At 38.3% G+C, this 21,224-nt stretch overlaps 1 protein-coding gene across 1 annotated transcript in view; it reads right to left on the bottom strand.

The window, feature by feature from the left end:
- si:dkey-215k6.1 (transmembrane protein 132C) overlaps positions 1-21,224 on the bottom strand; it is a 293,749-nt gene that overhangs the window by 43,168 nt on the left and 229,357 nt on the right. The window contains exon 6 of the mRNA XM_004546915.4: positions 7,074-7,217. Coding sequence (XP_004546972.1) covers positions 7,074-7,217 — 144 coding nt within the window. The remainder of the gene's footprint in view (positions 1-7,073; positions 7,218-21,224) is intronic.

Genomic DNA, 21,224 nt, shown 5'->3' with positions numbered 1-21,224 from the left:
TTTATCATGACTCTGGTTTTACGTGGCCTGTCAACACCATTTAAAAACTGGTATATATCACCTTGTTGCTTTGTCATCTTGAAGTGGTCGTGTGATTGGCTTACCACGACTACTTTATTCTTCCTCAGTCAAACAGCAGCACTCATGTGATTGTTTTGCCTCCTTAGCTCCAGGTGTTGTGCCAAAAAGTGATTGTCTACCAGAAAGTGATAGCCGCCTGTGGAAGCGCTCGCAGCTGCTTAAAGCTGTAGCGCCCAGATTACTTATGTAGTCAGCTACTTCCGTGCAACTGATATAAAGTGCAGTAAAGCTGAACACAGCTTCAACCGTCTGTTTGTTGAAAAATAGTAACGCGACCGCACCGCATCTTCTTGTTAGTAACGGTAACAGCGTTGTAACGATAGGAATAGTAACTAGTTAGATTACTTGTTACTGAAAAAAGTAACGCCGTTATTCACATCACTGGTAACTTTACACTTATCTATTAACAGCAGTGTAAAACATTGAGATAGTTTTCTTACCAGGAGACTAAAGCGAGTGTGGTCCTAAGTGTTTGGGAAAACAGACTCCTTTAGGACCCCTGTAAACCCCTGTTTTTGGTTGGCATTGAAAAAGGAAAATAAAATCTGTTTTGAATATCCTTCCTTCAAAAAGGAGGACTGGGTGTGGTATTTTGCATTGCTCATTGCTCACTGACTTGTCAGTCACAAGTAGTCAGCCAGTGATCAACCAATTTCACAGTCTGGCCCACTCTTCCTCGTCACATCTGGTTTCTTGCAACCAAGATGGTGATGCAGGAACACTGAACTCAAGGCTTCAAAATGGGACAAACCAACAGATGATGTCATTGTAGCTACAACCATCTTTTATACTGCCTATGTTCAACAGCACCTGGCAATTCATCTTTTAGCATTTTACTATAATTTTAATATAATAAACTCTATTTATATAATTTTACTTTTCTACCACTTAAAGAATACCCCAGCTTAAACTATTAGCACTAAAATAACATTGTAAATGTAGTAAACTGAAAACAAACGCATGGTGATATATTCAATTATTTTAGAGTGTATTTTTTTTAAAGGATCAGGATATAAAACATTTGCAGAGGTTTCTAATATATTGTCAACAGTGTAGCATGGGCTGACTAGCATCTATTTCACCTAAGTGCAAATAATATAAAGTGTGTGCTTTGGCTGTAAGGCTGACAATCTGCAAATCATATATAAATGCGTGGGAAGAATAATAATGGGAACAAGAAGATTTGCCATAGAGTTTATTAACTTTGGTGAAATTATAAACGGGTGTCATCTCAGTCATCTGCAGTGCATCTACAAAGTATTCAGCGCTTCACTCGTTCCACATTTTGTCATGTTATTCCAAAAGAGATTACATTCATTTTTCACCAAAAAACATTTGCTTGACATTCTTGAAAAACGAATAAAAAATATAAATATGACAAGTATTCACAGCCTTTGCCATGGCAATCAAAATTAAGCTCACGGGCATCCCGTTTCCACAGATCAACTGTCAAATGTTTCTACATCTGGACTGGAGTTCACCTCTAGTACATTGATATGATTGGACATGATTATATCAGGTTCATAAGTTAACTGTGCATTTTTGAGCATATACAAAGCCACGGACATGAGCCAGACACAGAATTGTCTGTAGACCTTTAAGGCAGAATTGTATCAAGGCTCAGATCTGGGGAAGGGTACAGAAAAAACTCAAGGTCCCAGTTAGCAGAGTGACCTCTATCATCCATAAATGGAAGAAGTTTGGAATCATGAGGACTTCCTGCAGCTTGCTGCCTGGCCAATCTAAGCAACTGGGGAAGAAGGGCCTTAGTCATGGAGGTGATCAAGAACCTGATTATCACTCTGACAGAGCTCCAGCATTGCTCTGTAATGAGAGGAGAACCTTGCAGAAGGACAACCCAGCAGGCATGAGTGGCAGAGTGGTTATATGGTAATCCATTTTGGAATAAGGCTGTAAAATGACAAAATGTGGAACAATTGAAGCACTGTGAATACTTTCTGGATTTTTTTTGTTTTTGATCAATGCAATAACAGTTTTGTCATGTTTTTAAAAAACAAACAAAAAAAACAACAAAAACAAACAAACAAAGAAATGCATTTTAAAGATGAAACATTCACAATGTTGATTTCCCCATCTGTCAGTAGCAACTTCTGCAAAGCTACTCCTGCAACACATTGTTTTCACCATCACTAATCAAACACCAGTTAATGTGGAACACCGGCCATGCCTGCAGTGACTAAAGCATCATTTTTCAGTGTACAGGTTTAATTTGATCAACTATTAACGTGAACAGTGCTCCAAGCCACCAACAACCTATGTGCCTTTAATACGACATTATAATTTGAGGAACGAATATGCATGTTGCATAAAAAACAAAACAAAAATATATAAATAAGGGGAAAAAACCCAAACAGTCCACACAGAAATAATCTCACAGACAAACTCAGTGGGTTTGAACAATATTTAGTTTGTGTGGAGATTGAAGACAAATCTCTGAAGTGATGGAGGTGTGTGTGTTTGTCTGTGTGTGTTTGTGCGTATATCTGCACGCATGTTTTAGGGAGATTTAGGGTGTGTGTGTTGGTGCATGTATTAGTATGGATACAAAGCAAATTAAGAATTGATCTGTGTGCTGTTTAATGAACCAGCTGGACACTTTGACACGTATCTGCGTGATCCCACGTGTGTGCACACATATACATATACATATACATATATATTCATCTGTCTGTGGAAGAGTGCTGTATGTACAGTTTTGCAAGGCCATTAAAAGATTTCTGACACACTTTTTCTGCATATAACATTTGAAACAAAAATAGTGGTCATTTCACATTTACATTCACTCTTAGATCGTAGATCACATCACATTGCAGTTAGTAGGTAGTTCTGAGGTTTCTGACACTTAATACCTCGATATAAAATTGTTGCCTAATGTAAGGGTTTATCTGCAACTTTGGTCTTCTTTGGCACTCTGGCTTATTGTTTATTTTATTACTTCACTATGGTGAGGTACAAATCAAATAACTGTATCATAGCCTTGCTCTAAGTTTAACTGTTTCATCATCATTCAAATGTTGGCAAGTCCTGTTTTTGTGACTATAGTATAAAAAGCAGAGATATAAACGTAGTATTTATGGCACTACTGTGAAGTGTTACTGTTTTTTATGTATAGTGGAACCTGTAGTTGAAGTCCTTCATTACAGCTTAGAGAAACCAGGCATCAATCAGATACTGTTTTCTGAAGGTCATAAAGCTATTCTTGTCAATGGATGTGCACATCAAATTTAAAATAGAGAGAGAAGGACAATTTTTAAGGAGGTGAGCTTAAATGCTATCACTGCACCTGAATATAAAACAAGGAGAACTATAGGAAGGATACAGGAAGGAAGTCTGATAGTTTTCTTCTGCTTCTGCCTCTCTACTTGTACTAAATGCCCAATTAGGATGTGTCTTGCTTTTATTTTATTACAGGCTACTTTATTCTAGTTTCTAAGACAAAACATGTAAGTGTAACAAATTCATTTTAAGTTAGTCTGTCACCATGATGTTATCTCTGGAAATAGTGTAAGCTTTAATCATATAAAGAACAGGTTTTAGAGCTTTTAGTTGGCTCGCATAACTGGCAGATCCTGATTTAGCAGTCAGTTGTTCTTATGGATATAAATGTTTCTGCATTTTTAAGTTTTAAATCAGTAAACCTCTTTCTTTTTCCACTCATTGCTATCATTTTCTTCTCTCCTTTCCTCTGCATTACTAACATCTTTCCTTCTTTGCAGTCTCTACATTCATGTTCTTTCTCTACTCTCCTTTCCTCTCCTCATTGATCCATTTGTCATCTTCTCACCACTCTTCATCCCATCTTTCCTCCTTTCCCCTCCTTGTTTTGCGTGAGGTCAGGATAATGGTACTAATTTGTGTGTATGCGTGCGCTTGTCCCCTATTTGTCCCCTACTAGCTTTGACACCACCGACCTACACATACTGCTGTATCAACAACAGCAACTCATACACGTACACACATCACAAGTGACGGCATCTGAAGATACCTTAACAAGATAGTTTACACTGAAAGAGAATGCAGGAAAGGAAAGCGAGGGTTGAAGAGGAGGGAAACTATCGAGGTAGTACATCACAGGTTTTTTTTTATTATTGTTATCAAAGATAAATGCATTAAATTCAAGGAAACAGCATTACACTGCAGCCAGGAATATGTTCACCAAGTAATTCCCATACATTCATTTCCATATATTCAGGTAATCAGTAAAGGGTGCTGTGCAATTCCCCCTGCAAACATTTATCTACAATAAGTAATTATACAAAAAGGTAAGTTAATAGAATCTGATGTAAAACCAAATGGAAATCTAATCTTTCTGAGCTTATTGCCTCCAACTAAGACAAAAAAAACCCCACAGAAACATTTTCTCCCTTAAGCATTTATACTTTATTATTCTTCTAAATCAAGAATAAAGTTAAAGTGGAGAAATTTGATGTAGTGCTACACTGACATTTATTACTGCAGAAGCTTCAAACCTATAAAAGAATTTTAAAAGCTTCACCAGAAGTGTGCATCATACAGTATGTGTGCGGCAACTCCCAGAGTGCTATGACGAGCATTGCTTCAATTGCTAATGCACTGTGCCCCATTTCAAAAGCTGCCATGGCCATCGGCTTTATTTCAAGATAAATCATAAATGATAGAGAAAACTATCTAATTTTGAAGGTTCCATTGAATGTGGGTGAGAAATGCCTTGATGATCAACATTTTCTGAAACATTCTTTATTTCTCTCTGATAGTGGGACAGATGAGCCTCTGCTTTGCTGTTTGTTTACAGGAAACACAAACAACTAACACAGCTCTGTTCAAAGGTAACAGTCCCTACCTGCCGTTAGGTAGATAGTGTTTTTCACACCAAAGTAGGAGTATAAAAACAAAATATTGTGTTTTCATGTGTGGTTAGATGCTGGTTTATGACTTAGCTGGTCCTAGTAAGCCCTGTAATAAGACCTTGTAAAATGGTTACTTACAGTATTATTAAACTAATTTTGACCTTGAAGTTTGACCTTCTGTGGTCAAGCTGTAGTGATAACCCTTTGACCCCAGCTGAAACTACACCAAGGTAGGACAGCAGTCTGTTTTTTTAAACACAGAGCTGTGTTTCTTTCTCAGTAATAGCTGTTTAAATATTTATTTGTGCTTGTACTATACGGTTGTCTGTAACATCTAGATGTGGTATACCTACCCACCACACACATATAGCAAAACACTAACATTACATCTATTTGAATGAGTACTTTCCATTTTCCCTGTGTTGTTATTGATTGTAGTTAAACAGCACCACTCCTGTCTGCTTGTACCAGGAAATTGGCTTCATATTGAAACTGTCACAGAGAGGATGTGTTTCATTTTAGGCCCCGAGGGCACGGGGAGTGTAGTGCCAGAGGAATCAATCCTTATTCCTTGGTACTGGCTTGTTTTTGTAAAGGAAATACTTGTTTATTAATTAGTGTGGTGGTTGTGTATCCAGCTTGTATGGGAAAGCCACTTAAGGCTTAAGCTGGCCCTTCCATCCCAGGTTCAGTTCCAAGTGTAACGGAACGGGATTCAGCTTAAGATTGCCATAGACAGACACCGGTCATAGTATCATTCTAACAGCTGCTCCAGATTACCTGTACCCTGTTGTGGAAGGCATTACTCAGAAAGTATTAAATTATTACAGAGTCAAGAAAAAGCATGATACATGTGACAGAAACTGTAGGGTCTTTACCTTACAATATAAAGCCACCCAAGGTCACTGTTGTTGTGACTTGGTGCTATATGAATAAAACTGAACTTAATTGAAATTGAATACAAAGTCTATATAATATAAAAATAGGTTTTTGTGCTTATAGAACCGCCTACATTTCTTTTAAAAAAAATTATAGTAATTTAATCAAAGTTTTAGTTGTCTCATGAATATTGAATGCAGTAAGTGAATTGGGTGTGAGTCATACTGTGCTACTTGTGGTCAAGATATCCTTATGCTATATCCTCAATGAGTCAGGGCATTTTTTTAATCCTTGCGCACATACAAAAGATAGACATGTAATTATACAAGATGCATCATAATTTCCTTAGGGATCAATAAAGTATTGTGATTCTAATGCATTATATTCAATGAGTGGTTTAAAAAAAAAATCTAATTATTCCATTGAAAGTAGGACAGTTCAGATCGAAGCAATGTAGAAACAGCAAAGAATTAATATTCCAACAAGTAACTATGGGTGTGTTTGTTTTTTCTTTCCTTTTTTTTTTACATTGTGCTTTGGTAAATAACACCAAATCTGAAGGGAAACCTTATTTATAAGAATGTTCCGCCTGGCAATTTTTAATCAACAGATGTGAAGGTCTGGAATACTTATATGTATGTGACCTGCAAGCAAACCATTTTTCCTGATGTCTGGAAGGTGAAAAAATGGAAACCCATACGAAACCATTTATCCCTGCGATACGGCTTACGTGTAACCATAGCTTAGTAATTGCAGCTTAACTAGGAAACTCATATCAGTTTAGCCGGCTCCCTTTTATGATTAAACTGTCCTTTAAACCAAAAAAATTTTTTTAGGCAGATAAGTGCAAGAATCCCATATCAGCATCTGATCACTGCCATTCAATCAAACAAGATTTAAGAAAGAAAAGCCTGAACACACTAGTGCTCTTTTATAAAAGAACAACGCGAGCCCTCAAAGACTTTGGATTACAGTCATAATTGAAGATAGATTGGAGATAATTTATGCAAAGAAATCTATCTCCTCACAGTTTGGTTTTTTCCTTGTGTATTATCTGTTTTATATGAGTATATTGGTATACTAGAGTTTAGGCAGCAAGATGTGTGTTTGTTCAATTCCATATCACACAAATACACAAATTCTTGGTTCCTTGTGTCTTAAAATGCATTGGTATTTTAGGTTCTCACCTTTTGTGAAGTTTATTACATAAAACTATTTCTATAATTTACACATGAGCATTTCACTGTGCTTATTATGGATGCTTACCTTAACCACATCCACATCTGTTGAGCTGCAGGTGATAGAGTCGTCCACCTCCCTCACCTGCCCATCGCTTTCCACAGTAACCACTTTGATTGGCACTGCAACATGTCGACCGGTTAGAATGGCTGTATTCACAATCTCTGTGTCCTGTAGAGGGAAGGAAAAAAAATTTCATGAGCCCTGAAGTTCATGTCGCTCGATATAGTTGGCGGTTGGTACATGCAGGAATATATATATATATATATAAAATCATTCGACATTTTAAATTACGTCAAATGTCATTTTTCTCAAATAATTTTGTTGAAACTTGAGATGAAAGAGCTAGCACTGCCCTCAGCAAGAAGCTCCAAGGTTCGACTCTGGGGCTTTCTGTGTGGATTTAACATGTGTTCATGTGTTTCCACATTATTTTTATCTACTTTTAATATACAGGATAAGACCCAGCACAGCACTGTCTTTCAATTAGACAGCTGAGATGATATGCTGGGGAAACCTGAAATTTATGCCGGTGTTAATAGTAAGCCACCAGGCATTATCAGAGCTTCAAACTAAACTCCCACCCAAACTTTGACATGCTATACTCAAAGTACATGAAAAGTAAGACTTTACTGATGATGGTGAAAGATGCAGGAGGAGAAAGAGGAAGAACCACTGTGTGGAGACGATGGAGAGTTTTTAAAAGGAAGAGAGAGAGAGGGGAAAAGGTGATTATAAACCTTGTGATTATTGTAATCAGCATGATTACATTTGATTAAATCCTTTGAATAAAAATAGTACAAACAAACCAGCATACATGCACACCTCAGAACACTGTGTGCCAGTGTCAATCTTGATTATTTGGCATTGAGTTTCCAAGGGGGCATTTATCACCACCAACACACACACACACACACACATACGAGCCTGATTACAGAGTACTGTTCTGTGCCCCTGTGTCTGGATGGGAAGTATGTATATGTGTCTGTAATTTGACACCAGTGTAATTAAGCTCAATATACATGATGCCAGCAGAGAAGATGAAGAAGAAACAGAGAATAAATCTCTGATATTTAGTTTAGGCCATTTTATTCACTATAAAGGAACAACATTGCTCAGAAACAGTTTCAAGCTCAGAGGCAAATTCTGTGTACTGTATCGAAAATAAGTGCAACTAAATAAGTAGAATAAGATGTCACACACACACACACACACACACACACACACACACACACACACACGAATAGGACTTCTGATCCACACACAATCCCATTTAATAAAAACACTGTTTACGCACAGGTAACCAGCAATAATATTCTTTATCTGCCCTGAGGTGGAAGAAGCAGCAGATGGGCTTTATAAAATAACCAGAACAGTAGATAATGTGTCTGTTTTTCTGTATGTCTATATATATGTATGATAAAATGTGTGCAGTATCCTGAGGCACTCGCCACAGTAGTGCCATAAATACTACGTTTATATCTCTGCTTTTTATACTATAGGCACAAAAACGGGACTTGCCAACATTTGAATGATGATGAAACAGTTAAACTTAGAGCAAGGCTATGATACAGTTATTTGATTTGGCACAGTCACAATTATGTGTGCGTGCATCTTCTAGACGAATATCCAGCTATGGTATAGAAATAAAGCCAGTTATTCACATTATCCTGTAAAAATATTTGATGTTTTTAAAGTTTACCTTACTAGGATAGTTAAGAAGTGGACATCTTGAGAAATAAGAAGTCACGGAAAATCTGGCACAAGTTGACTCCCAGTCTTTCCAAACAGACATTTTAATGCGTATTTTAGGTAGTTGATACCTTATAAAGCATTATGTAATTTCAGAGAAAGAAAAGTGCTTTACTCTTTATTTAACTATATTTTACTAGTGACTTTCAAATTTCAAGATTTTTGAAATGATTTAATCCTTTGTTACATACAGTATCAAACTGACCTGAGTTTAATTTTCCCTGAGCATTAACATTTTGACAAACCTCTGTCCTGTATCTATACAATTAAATCTCATGCTAATTTTAGTCTCACTGGCTGTGCAATATGCTAAGGATTTTCCTATTGCCATCATAAATGAAACAAATCCACCGGGTCTTCAGTTCCACTGTCCGTGGAGGTGTTTGAATTTTCACCTGTATTTTTAGCTTAGCAGAAACAGAAATTACGAGTTAAGTGAGAATACTCATTCTTTGTTTGAGGGCGAGCTAAGCTAGCTCTGCATTATGCAAATATCTTATAGTGTTTGTTCTATTCATGAATATGTGTTTTGATGACATGGGAACTATTGCTGCATCTGCTGCATCTGCTATTAGTGTCTCAAACTGACTGGAGTGATAAGGGTTTGTAAAATTTCTCTTGGTCTGTGTGAAAGCTATTGAAAGAAATAGAATTGGCAGGATAAGGCTAAAGCTTTTCATTCTTTTTGAGAGTATAAGGACATGTCATAACATATATAGTCACCATTACATACCACCAAACTCAAACTAAACTTAACAATGTGTCAGCAAAAAAAGAGCCTTACTCATTGGATTTCCTCTCTCCAGAAACAGAAAGAGATTGAAGGTATCATTTCAGAGCGTGTATGGGGAAGAAAGACCTCAAACAGAAAAAAAACCCTTACCTGGTCATTATGCAATCTGCAATATGAAACAGCACTGTTGGACACTGTGTTTTTGACAAAAAATATAGTCCATACATTTTTCAAAAGAAATTTTGTCAGAACAAAAAGTAAAAAGATGCAAAAATAGAGAAAACAGAAAAATGAATGAATGAGAACAAATTTTCAGAAAATAGAGAATGTGAAAATTAGCAGATAAAACATAACACGAAGAGGGATATTAGAGCAACTGTAAAGGAGACAGAAAAAGAGCCAGAGAAAGAAAAGGAAAGAATTTCATGCCTGTCCATGGGAATTATTAAGTGGCTCGTCAACAACTGGCTCCCCTACTGCCTTCAAAAGCCGCTGCACACTGCACTGAGATAAGCTCAGAGCAAGTGTGTGAATGGGTGGTAAATGTGGCAAGTATTTGTATGTATGTATGAATGCGTTTTTGTGTGATTTCATGTAGGTTCCTGACAACACCTGTGCATGGGTATGTGTGTCTGTTTATCCATAAGAGTCTCACTCATGTACACATATATACACATATTTGGCAAGAGGGAGCAAGAGACTGTGTGTGTGTGTGTGTGTGTGCACTTAAACCTATGCACTGACAAATATGTTTGTATGTGCATGTTACAAAGAAAAAATAAAGTCTAGGGAATGGCCTCCCTCCTCAGCAAAGTTTAGCCATGCATGCATGCGTGTGAGAATGTGCAACTTCAAGTGAAGCAACTAGAGCGAGACCACCCATCAGTAACACACACACACAAAGAGCAAAATAGTTGACACAGTAAAAAATGTGAGCATTTTGCTCTTCTGTATAAATTCAATTCCAACTTACAATATGGGTTTGTAAGCATTTCTCTTTCTGACTCTCCTTACTTCTCCTCTGCTGATCTTCACCCACTCTCTTTCCGTCTCTCTCCTTTTTACACACACTCGCACATAAAATACCAGAATTTCTTTCCATCAAAATGAAAATACAGACAAACAATTAACACAAAGATATTAACACATGCTTAAAAACACACATATAAATGACAACATATCTACCCTATCTGCTATTCTCTTCATTTCTTAAATTGTCAAGTTTCTTATTTGGGGGACATTTTTGGAACATATACAACTCTTGTCATCCGTTTGCACTTTTTTTGACCTCTAACCACAGTCTTGCAAACCCTGTGGCATAAGTCCCATCCACCCCCATCCCCCACCCTCACCCACCCCGTTCCTTCTGCTACTGCCCTTAAAGAATTTAAATTTCTATTTTTGGGAAATAAATGCATCATACACTACAGTCCATTTTACTAGAAGAGTAAGAAAGGGTTCTGCAGCAAGTCTACTTGTTCTTTTATTTTGAAGGAACAATTTTATCAGTATAAAGAAAACAGACTGTGTTTGGTGCCTTTACCTGTAAAAATGAAAAAACAAAATCATGTCACATGATTGCAAATGAGGGCTAGCCATCCATGACTTTCTGAGTTTGAATACATTAAACTGAATGATGTTAACACACTAAGACATGATAGAATTTCTTCTATACCCAAAGCAACAGGACACTGTTTTAAATTCAAAGCAGTCATTTAATCAGCCTATAGCCCTTTGGCTATATTAAATACATGGCACACACTTACAAAGCTAGGCACATATTGACACATTTGGGCCAAACCAAACCAAGCATGTGCTTTACTAAAAGCAAACAACCAAATGGCCCAAAAATGCATTAAAGGCATCCCATTTATTGACATGAGTCATTTAGTTAAAAGGATGAATAGTTAATGGAGTAATTGGCCTTTTAATCAGGAAGGTACCCAATATCCCCATTAACAAATGTTATTTGATCCAGACCCTATTCCCATGTCATTATACAATCATTGAATTTCATTCCTCCGTGTATGTATTTGCACAAATACAACAGAGAAACAATTGCGTTGGTTTAGTCAGAGCAATGAAGTTGCACTTAATCATCAAAGACCATCATGATCAATGTTCAGTTGTTATTTGTCACTGTAAAAGTCCCACGCTGTTCATCTTGATATTTGCTGTGATATAAAAAAGTGTGGTACAAAAGAAAACAGAGAAAGACTGAAAAGATTTTTTTTGCTATTGTACATATTTATGCATCCAGAGTTCAGAAGGCCGAAAAGCAGAAAGCCGATATTGCATGCATGTATGCGTCTACACCGAAATCCCACAACAGAAGGCTAGTAAAACAAATTTTAGGTCATACAACCCTGTACACTGTTTAATACATATATACATATACAGCGTTAATTAAGCATTAAAGTCATTAAAGGCGTGCATGTGTGCAAATCTAGTGTTTAACATATTTCTGCTCCAATGCCATTGTCAAGACAGGGTTTGTACATTAATTGAGGTTCTTTGAAGTTGTTTTGCTGCACTGGAATTTGGTTTATATACTCTTTCTAGAAACATTTATAGTTTGTACATATCTATGGTGACACACACACACATATGTATATATACATATATATATATAAATGACAAGGTATTTGACATCTCTGCTCTGTGTTTGACAAGGTGTCTACAAATCTACCGATACTATATACGTACGTGTGTGTGTGTGTGTGTGTGTGTGTGTGTGTGTGTGTGTGTGTGTGTGTGTGTGTGTATATATATATATATTGTTCCAATTTATTACGTCATTCCTGCCACCAGCCAAGTATTTTCAGCATAACAATGTGAGCTTACACACATGCACTGTGTGTCAAGGCTCAGCTGCTGAAGGAAAATTTGTTGAAGGCACTTAGCTGCAATTTACTACAGACCCATTAAACACATCAACGGTATGACATTCTGTGTGTGTGTGTGTGTGTGTGTGTGTGTGTGTGTGTGCGTGCGTGCGTGCGTGCGTGCATGTCTTTTTGCTCATTTCTATTTGTTTTCATGTCTGTGTATGTATTGCTTTACGGGGTATTTTACATGTAACTACTTAAATTAATTTTCACACGTGGATAATATTAATATTCTTTACTCACATTTAATTATATACTAAGGATATTTCTACTTTTTTTATTTTCACACTAATTCTACTAATTCAAATCAGTTACAATATACATATATAGTTTAACACACGCACACACACGCACACACACACACACACACCTATCTATGTATCTATATCAGCTTAAGATAAGATAAGATAACACGTGGGAAATTTGTTTTGTCACAGCAGGAAGTGGACAGTGCAAAAGTTATGACGCAAAAATTAGAATACAATAAGAATAAATACAGTACACAGCTGTACAGAATAGAATAAAATAATATACTATATACAGTAGAATAAAATAGAATAAAAATATACAATAAGATAAAAATAGAATACGAATGCTATATACAACTGAGTAAAAATACAACGATGCCAGAAAGGATTATTGCACTTAGTGTTATTGCACATGTGTGGATGTGTGTGTTTGTTCAGTTAAAGTCTTTGTTGTGGAGTCTGACAGCAGTGGGGAGGAAAGACCTGCGAAATCTCTCCGTCCCACACCGTGGGTGCCGCAGTCTCCCACTGAAGGAGCTGCTCAGTGCTGTCACAGTCTGCTGCATGGGGTGGGAGATGTTGTCCAACAGGGATGACAGCTTAGCCGCCGTTCTCCTGTCACTCACCACCTCCACTGGGTCCAGAGGGCATCCTAGAACAGAGCTGGCCCTTCGGATCACCCTGTTCAGTCTCTTCCTGTCCCCAGCAGAGATGCTGCCGCCCCAGCAGACCACACCATAAAAGATAGCAGAAGCCACCACAGAGTCATAGAAGGTCTTCAGGAGTGGGCCCTCCAGGTACAACCTGCTCTGCCCTTTCCTGTAGAGGGCGTCTGAGTTATGAGTCCAGTCCAGTCTGTTGTTCAGATGAACACCAAGGTACCTGTAGCTGTCCACAGCCTCAATGTCCATACCCTGGATGTTCAGTGGTTGCAGTGGAGAATGCTTGTGCCTGCGGAAGTCTACCACCAGCTCCTTGGTTTTACTGGCGTTGATCTGGAGGTAGTTCAGCTGGCACCAGTCCACAAAGTCTTGAGTCAGTCCTCTGTACTCCTTGTCGTCCCCATCAGTGATGAGGCCGACTATTGCAGAGTCATCAGAGAACTTCTGCAGGAAGCACTGGGTGGAATTGTGGGAGAAGTCTGCAGTGTAGATGGTGAAGAGGAACGGAGCCAGAACCGTTCCCTGTGGGGCCCCCGTACTGCAGACGACCCTGTCCGACACACAGCCCTGAGTCCTCACATACTGTGGTCGGTCGGTGAGGTAGTCCAAAATCCAGGTAGTGAGGTGATGGTCCACTCCAGAGTTCTCCAGCTTGTCCTTCAGAACCGAGGGAAGAATGGTGTTGAAGGCACTGGAGAAATCAAAGAACATGATTCTCACAGTGCTTCCAGCGGTCTCCAGGTGAGCGAGGGAACGATGTAGGAGGTGAATGACGGCATCATCCGCTCCAATGCCAGGCTGGTAGGCAAACTGAAGTGGGTCCAGTGATGAGCTTGTTAGGCGCCGAAGCTGAGCCAGGACCAACCGCTCCAGGGTCTTCATCAGGTGGGATGTCAGAGCCACCGGCCTGTAGCTGTTGAGGTCCTTGGGGCGTGAAGTCTTTGGCACTGGTACAACACAGGAGGTTTTCCAGAGCTGTGGGACTCTTCCCAACCTCAGGCTCAGGTTGAAGAGGTGCTCCATCACCCCACACAGTTGGTCCGCGCAGGACCTGACGACCCTCGAGCTGATGCCATCTGGACCCGCTGCCTTCTTGCCATTAATCCTCCTCAGTTCCCTCCTAACCTGGGTGGTTGAGAGAGACAGGCTGGAGCCTTGTGTTGAGTGTGTATTGGATGCTGTTGTTGGGGGTGGGGAGGAGTGAGCAGGGTGAATAGAGGAGGTGTGAAGTGTCTGAGGTGTCAGAGGTGGAACAGCAGCAGTGGGGGTGGGTGAGTCTGCAGCCGATGTTGTAGACTGTCTCATGGTTGAATCAAATCTGTTGAAGAAATGATTCAGTTCATTTGCCCACCTCACATCCCTCCCAGGCAGAGAGTTCTGCTGTTTGTGGCCTGAGATGGTTCTGAGGCCTCTCCAGACTTCACCAACGTTGTTTTGTTGAAGCTGGTTCTCCATCTTCTGCCTGTAGCTGTCCTTCCCATTCCTTATCAGTCCCCTCAACTCTCTCTGCACCCTTTTCAACTCCTCTTTGTCTTTGGATTTGAAGGCCCTCCTCTTCTGCTTGAGGACAGCTTTAATTTCTGGGGTAATCCAAGGTTTGTTGTTGGAGAAACACCGTACAGTCCTGGTAGGTACGGTGTTATCCACACAGAAATTAATATAGTCAGTAATGCATGTAGTAAGGCTGTCGATGTCCTCTCCATGGTCGTCACAGATCACCTCCCACACAGTCGACTCAAAACAGTCCTTAAGAGCCTCCTCGCTCTCTCTTGTTAATCCAAAGAGGCCAGTCCACTTTGCCAAAATGTCATTGCAGCAATTCAAAATGGTAGTGCAAATCATTAGTTTGTATGCCCCCCACCCCCCATCTGCTTTTATGCATGGCTGACAATGTGAAGGAAATGCCCTGACTAAGATGATGGATAGTGTCCTGGGAGTCTCCTCCCAGATCTTGACCAAGGCATCACTAATAGTGATGTGCGGATCGATCCTGAAATATCGATTCCTCCGATACCAATCATTTATGTTCTAGAATCGATTCTCACATTAAAATATCGATATTTTAGTAATTTAGGGTAAATTTATAGTTTATCATTAACAGGAACACAGTGGAAAGAAACTATAACTTTCTTATTGTCTACATTCAAAGGAACTACTTCCTCTTCCGGCTTTCATAGTCGTGTGCGAAATACGGCTGTATAAAAGTCTTGCAGCCCCTTGGCGTGCGCACTCACAACAATGGCTGAGCGTAATGGGAGTCATGTGCGGACTTATTTTACCTCCACAAACAGCTGAGACGTGGTTTGTGATACATGTGGCAAAAACGTGAGCTGTTGTGGACATACTTTCCAACCTTGAGACCTCTGCTCCTTGCTATCTCAGTTCAGTTCAGTTCATTTTTATTTCAAACATTTCAAACATGTACCTTCACAATCATTACAAAATATCATTCCATTATTTGTTTGAAAAGGAATAGGCTGAAGTATTTACTTATTTGTCCCTACCCCCTCAAGTTTTACCTCTCATTCATTTAATTCTTTTTTTTTGTCTTAAATTAAACAAACAACATATGAAACATATGAAGTAAAGCAAAACAAAGCAAAACATACATAAATCAAAAACAAGAAATTAGCAAGCCCCACCACAGTATAGTTTCTTTCATATGAAAAATACAGAATGTGTATATTTGCAGATACACAAGTTATGGAAAAACAAACAAACCAAAACAAAAAAACCGAAAAAGAACCGCAACACCATTACCAGCAACATTACCGTCCTGGGTTAACCTCGTTTTCTTCATTCTTATAATTATTTAAAATTAGGTTTTTATATTTTACTTTAAACTGTTTTATGTTTTTACTGTCTTTTATTTCTTCTGTTAGACTGTTCCATAATTTAACTCCTGCAATTGAGATAGACATACAGGGAGTGCAGAATTATTAGGCAAATGAGTATTTTGTCCACTGGACAAAATACTGCTTGAAGAAGGTGTCTTCCAGAAAGCCGCTGCATGAGTATTTTGTCCACTGGACAAAATACTCATGCAGCGGCTTTCTGGAAGACACCTTCAAGCAGTGGTACAGGAAGAAGTCTGCATCCTTCAAGAAAAACATGATTTTCATGCAGGACAATGCTCCATCACACGCGTCCAAGTACTCCACAGCGTGGCTGGCAAGAAAGGGTATAAAAGAAGAAAAACTAATGACATGGCCTCCTTGTTCACCTGATCTGAACCCCATTGAGAACCTGTGGTCCATCATCAAATGTGAGATTTACAAGGAGGGAAAACAGTACACCTCTCTGAACAGTGTCTGGGAGGCTGTGGTTGCTGCTGCACGCAATGATGATGGTGAACAGATCAAAACACTGACAGAATCCATGGATGGCAGGCTTTTGAGTGTCCTTGCAAAGAAAGGTGGCTATATTGGTCGCTGATTTGTTTTTGTTTTGTTTTTGAATGTCAGAAATGTATATTTGTGAATGTGGAGATGTTATATTGGTTTCACTGGTAAAAATAAATAATTGAAATGGGTATATATTTATTTTTTGTTAAGTTGCCTAATAATTATGCACAGTAATAGTCACCTGCACACACAGATATCCCCCTAAAATAGCTAAAACTAAAAACAAACTAAAAACTACTTCCAAATCATTCAGCTTTGATATTAATGATTTTTTTGGGTTCATTGAGAACATGGTTGTTGTTCAATAATAACATTATTCCTCAAAAATACAACTTGCCTAATAATTCTGCACTCCCTGTAGTTCTTAAAGTTGTTCTAGTACTTTGTATTTTTAAATTCCATTTCCCTCTTAAGTTATACCCACCTTCTTTTTCTATGAACAATTTACAGATTTCTTTTGGAATCAATTTATTTCTTACTTTATACATTATTTGCGCTGTTTTAAGCTTCACCAAGTCTTGGAATTTAATAGCTTGCATTTTGACAAAGAGTGCATTTGTATGGTCCCTGTACTCCACATTATTTATTAATCTAATGGCCCTTTTCTGTATTATAGTTATTGTTTGTGTGTTACTTTTGAATGTGTTTCCCCAGACCTCTACACAGTAGCTCATATATGGCAGTAGTAAAGCACAGTATAAAATGTGCAGTGCTTTCTGATCCAACATACAGTGGGGCAAAAAAGTATTTAGTCAGCCACCGATTGTGCAAGTTCCCCCACTTAAAATGATGACAGAGGTCAGTAATTTGCACCAGAGGTACACTTCAACTGTGAGAGACAGAATGTGAAAAAAAAATCCATGAATCCACATGGTAGGATTTGTAAAGAATTTATTCGTAAATTAGGGTGGAAAATAAGTATTTGGTCACCTCAAACAAGGAAAATCTCTGGCTCTCACAGACCTGTAACGTCTTCTGTAAGAAGCTTTTCTGTCCCCCACTCGTTACCTGTATGAATGGCACCTGTTTGAACTCATCATCTGTATAAAAGACACCTGTCCACAGCCTCAAACAGTCAGACTCCAAACTCCGCCATGGCCAAGACCAAAGAGCTTTCGAAGGACACCAGGGAAAGTATTGTAGACCTGCACCAGACTGGGAAGAGTGAATCTACAATAGGCAAGCAGCTTGGTGTGAAAAAATCAACTGTGGGAGCAATCATCAGAAAATGGAAGACATACAAGACCACTGATAATCTCCCTTGATCTGGGGCTCCACGCAAGATCTCATCCCGTGGGGTCAAAATGACCATGAGAACGGTGAGCAAAGATCCCAGAACCACACGGGGGGACCTGGTGAATGACCTGCAGAGAGCTGGGACCAAAGTAACAAAGGTCACCATCAGTAACACACTACAACGGCAGGGAATCAAATCCTGCAGTGCCAGACGTGTTCCGCTGCTGAAGCCAGTGCATGTCCAGGCCCGTCTGAAGTTTGCCAGAGAGCACATGGATGATACAGCAGAGGATTGGGAGAATGTCATGTGGTCAGATGAAACCAAAGTAGAACTTTTTGGTATAAACTCAACTCGTCGTGTTTGGAGGAGGAAGAATACTGAGTTGCATCCCAAGAACACCATACCTACTGTGAAGCATGGGGGTGGAAACATCATGCTATGGGGCTGTTTTTCTGCCAAGGGGACAGGACGACTGATCCGTGTTAAGGACAGAATGAATGGGGCCATGTATCGTGAGATTTTGAGCCAAAACCTCCTTCCATCAGTGAGAACTTTGAAGATGAAACGGGCTGGGTCTTCCAACATGATAATGATCCAAAACACACCGCCCGGGCAACAAAGGAGTGGCTCCGTAAGAAGCATTTGAAAGTCCTGGAGTGGCCTAGCCAGTCTCCAGACCTCAACCCCATAGAAATCTGTGGCGGGAGTTGAAAGTCCGTGTTGCTCGGCGACAGCCCCAAAACATCACTGCTCTCGAGAAGATCTGCATGGAGGAATGGGCCAAAATACCAGCTACTGTGTGTGCAAACCTAGTAAAGACCTATAGTAAATGTTTGACCTCTGTTATTGCCAACAAAGGTTATGTTACAAAGTATTGAGTTGTATTTTTGTTATTGACCAAATACTTATTTTCCACCCTGATTTACGAATAAATTCTTTACAAATCCTACCATGTGGATTCATGGATTTTTTTTTTCACATTCTGTCTCTCACAGTTGAAGTGTACCTCTGGTGCAAATTACTGACCTCTGTCATCATTTTAGGTGGGGGAACTTGCACAATCGGTGGCTGACTAAATACTTTTTTGCCCCACTGTATGCTTTGCTTTCCCCAGGACGGCAATGCCCCGTGCCAATTTCCCCCGAACATAAGTAATGTGTGGCTTCCAACAGAGCTTGTGGTCAATGATCACCCCAAGAAATTTTATTTCATTTACTCTTTCTAAATATACATTATCAAAACATATTTCTACTTTGATGTTTTTCTTTTGGTTTCCAAATAACATGAATTTGGTTTTATCTAGATTCAATGATAATTTATTTATATCAAACCACTTCGTTAATATCATTAATTCCTGTGTGATCATCCCCAAAACCTGTGGCAATTCCACACCTGAACACAGTATATTTGTGTCATCTGCAAATATTACAAACTTTAAAATCTCCGATACTCTGCAGATATCATTTAAGTACATAATAAACATTTTTGGACCCAGTACTGAGCCTTGAGGTACTCCACAAGCTATATCCATCAAATTAGATTTATATTCATTTATTTGTATATTGTTGCCTATTCCCTACATAGCTTTTTAACCATTCTAAAACCACTCCCCTAAACCCATACTTTTCCAGTTTTTTTTAATAGAATTTCATGATTAACAGTATCAAACGCCTTCTTTAGATCTAAGAAAACTCCGAGCGCATACCTCTTATTATCCATACATTCCGTTATCTTTTCCATTAAATCTATCAGTGCCAAAGCTGTTGATCTGTTGCTTCTGAACCCATACTGACTATCTGTCATTAATTCATATTTTTCCACAAAACTGTCAAATCTTTTTATGAAGAGTTTTTCCAGTATCTTAGAGAACTGGGAGAGTATTGACACTGGTCTATAGTTTGTAAAATGATGCCTTTCACCGGTTTTGTAAATGGGAATAACTTAAGCAACTTTCATTTTTTGTGGAAAAACTCCTGTTTGAAACGACAAGTTGAATATATATTTTAATGGTTTTACAATACCATCAATAACTGTCTTTACCGTTACCATATCAATATCATTCCAGTCTGTACTGGTTTTGCTCTTAAGTCCTCTAACTATGTCATAAATCTCTTTCTCTTCCACTGCTCTTAAAAACATTGAGCTACTATTCCTTTCAATATTTTCACCAGTGTCCCTTTCTATTCCATCAACCTTTATTTCTTCTGCCAGTTTTGGCCCTATGTTTACGAAGAATTCATTAAAGCCATTTACTATCTCTTCCATGTTATTAATACTTCTTGTCCCTTCTATAAAGTACCCAGGGTAATCATTATTCCTTGATTCATTTTTGATTATTCTGTTCAATACATTCCATATATCTCTTGTGTTATCTTTATTGTGTTCTAACCTTTTAATGTAATACTCTCTTTTACAGGATCTCATTATATTAGTTAATTTATTTTTGTAAGTTTTATACTTCATTTCAGTTTCTATTGTTCTCTTTTTTATGAATTCTCGATATAGGGTATTCTTTTTTTTGCTGGCATTTTGTAGTCCTTTTGTCATCCATGGTCTTCCTGCATAGTTGTGTTTCCTATTGATTTCAATTACTGTGCAGTTTTTATCAAGCAATGTGTTAAATGTTCTTAAAAATCCTTCGTAAGCTTTATTAACTTCTGTTTGTTCATATATAATATTCCAATCTTGCCTTAAAAGTTCATTTCTAAGACAATTTAATGTCTTCTCTGTTCTTATTCTTTTGTAAATAATCTTATGTCCATCGTTGTTCACTTTATAATGGCAATTATAAGATGCAAAGACTGGTAAATGGTCACTTATATCATTGATTAACAGCCCACTTTTTATCTTTCCTTCTATTATATTTGTAAATATATTATCTAATAGAGCTGCACAATGAGATGTTATTCTGGTCAGTCTTGTTATCAGTGGAAATAAACCGATGCTGTACATGGAATCAATAAATTGTTCTGTACTCTTATTATGATTTGGATTCAATAAGTCAATATTAAAGTCCCCACAAATAAACATTCTTTTCTGATTTATATTTGTAAATAAGTCCTCCATATTATCCTTAAATATCTCAATCTTAGATCCTGGTGTTCTATATATACAACTGACAATTAGGTTTTTCCTTTTTTCCATACTTATTTCCACTGATAAACATTCCATCACTCCATCAATAACAGTTGTCATTCTTCCCATTCTTTTGTACTTTAGGTTTTTATCAATGTAAAGTGCCACCCCACCTCCTT

The sequence above is a fragment of the Maylandia zebra genome, linkage group LG12, assembly GCF_041146795.1.
Source record: "Maylandia zebra isolate NMK-2024a linkage group LG12, Mzebra_GT3a, whole genome shotgun sequence".
Lineage (NCBI taxonomy): Eukaryota > Metazoa > Chordata > Actinopteri > Cichliformes > Cichlidae > Maylandia > Maylandia zebra.
Note: the sequence above shows the minus strand (reverse complement) of the source record. Positions and strands in the feature narration are given on the sequence as shown.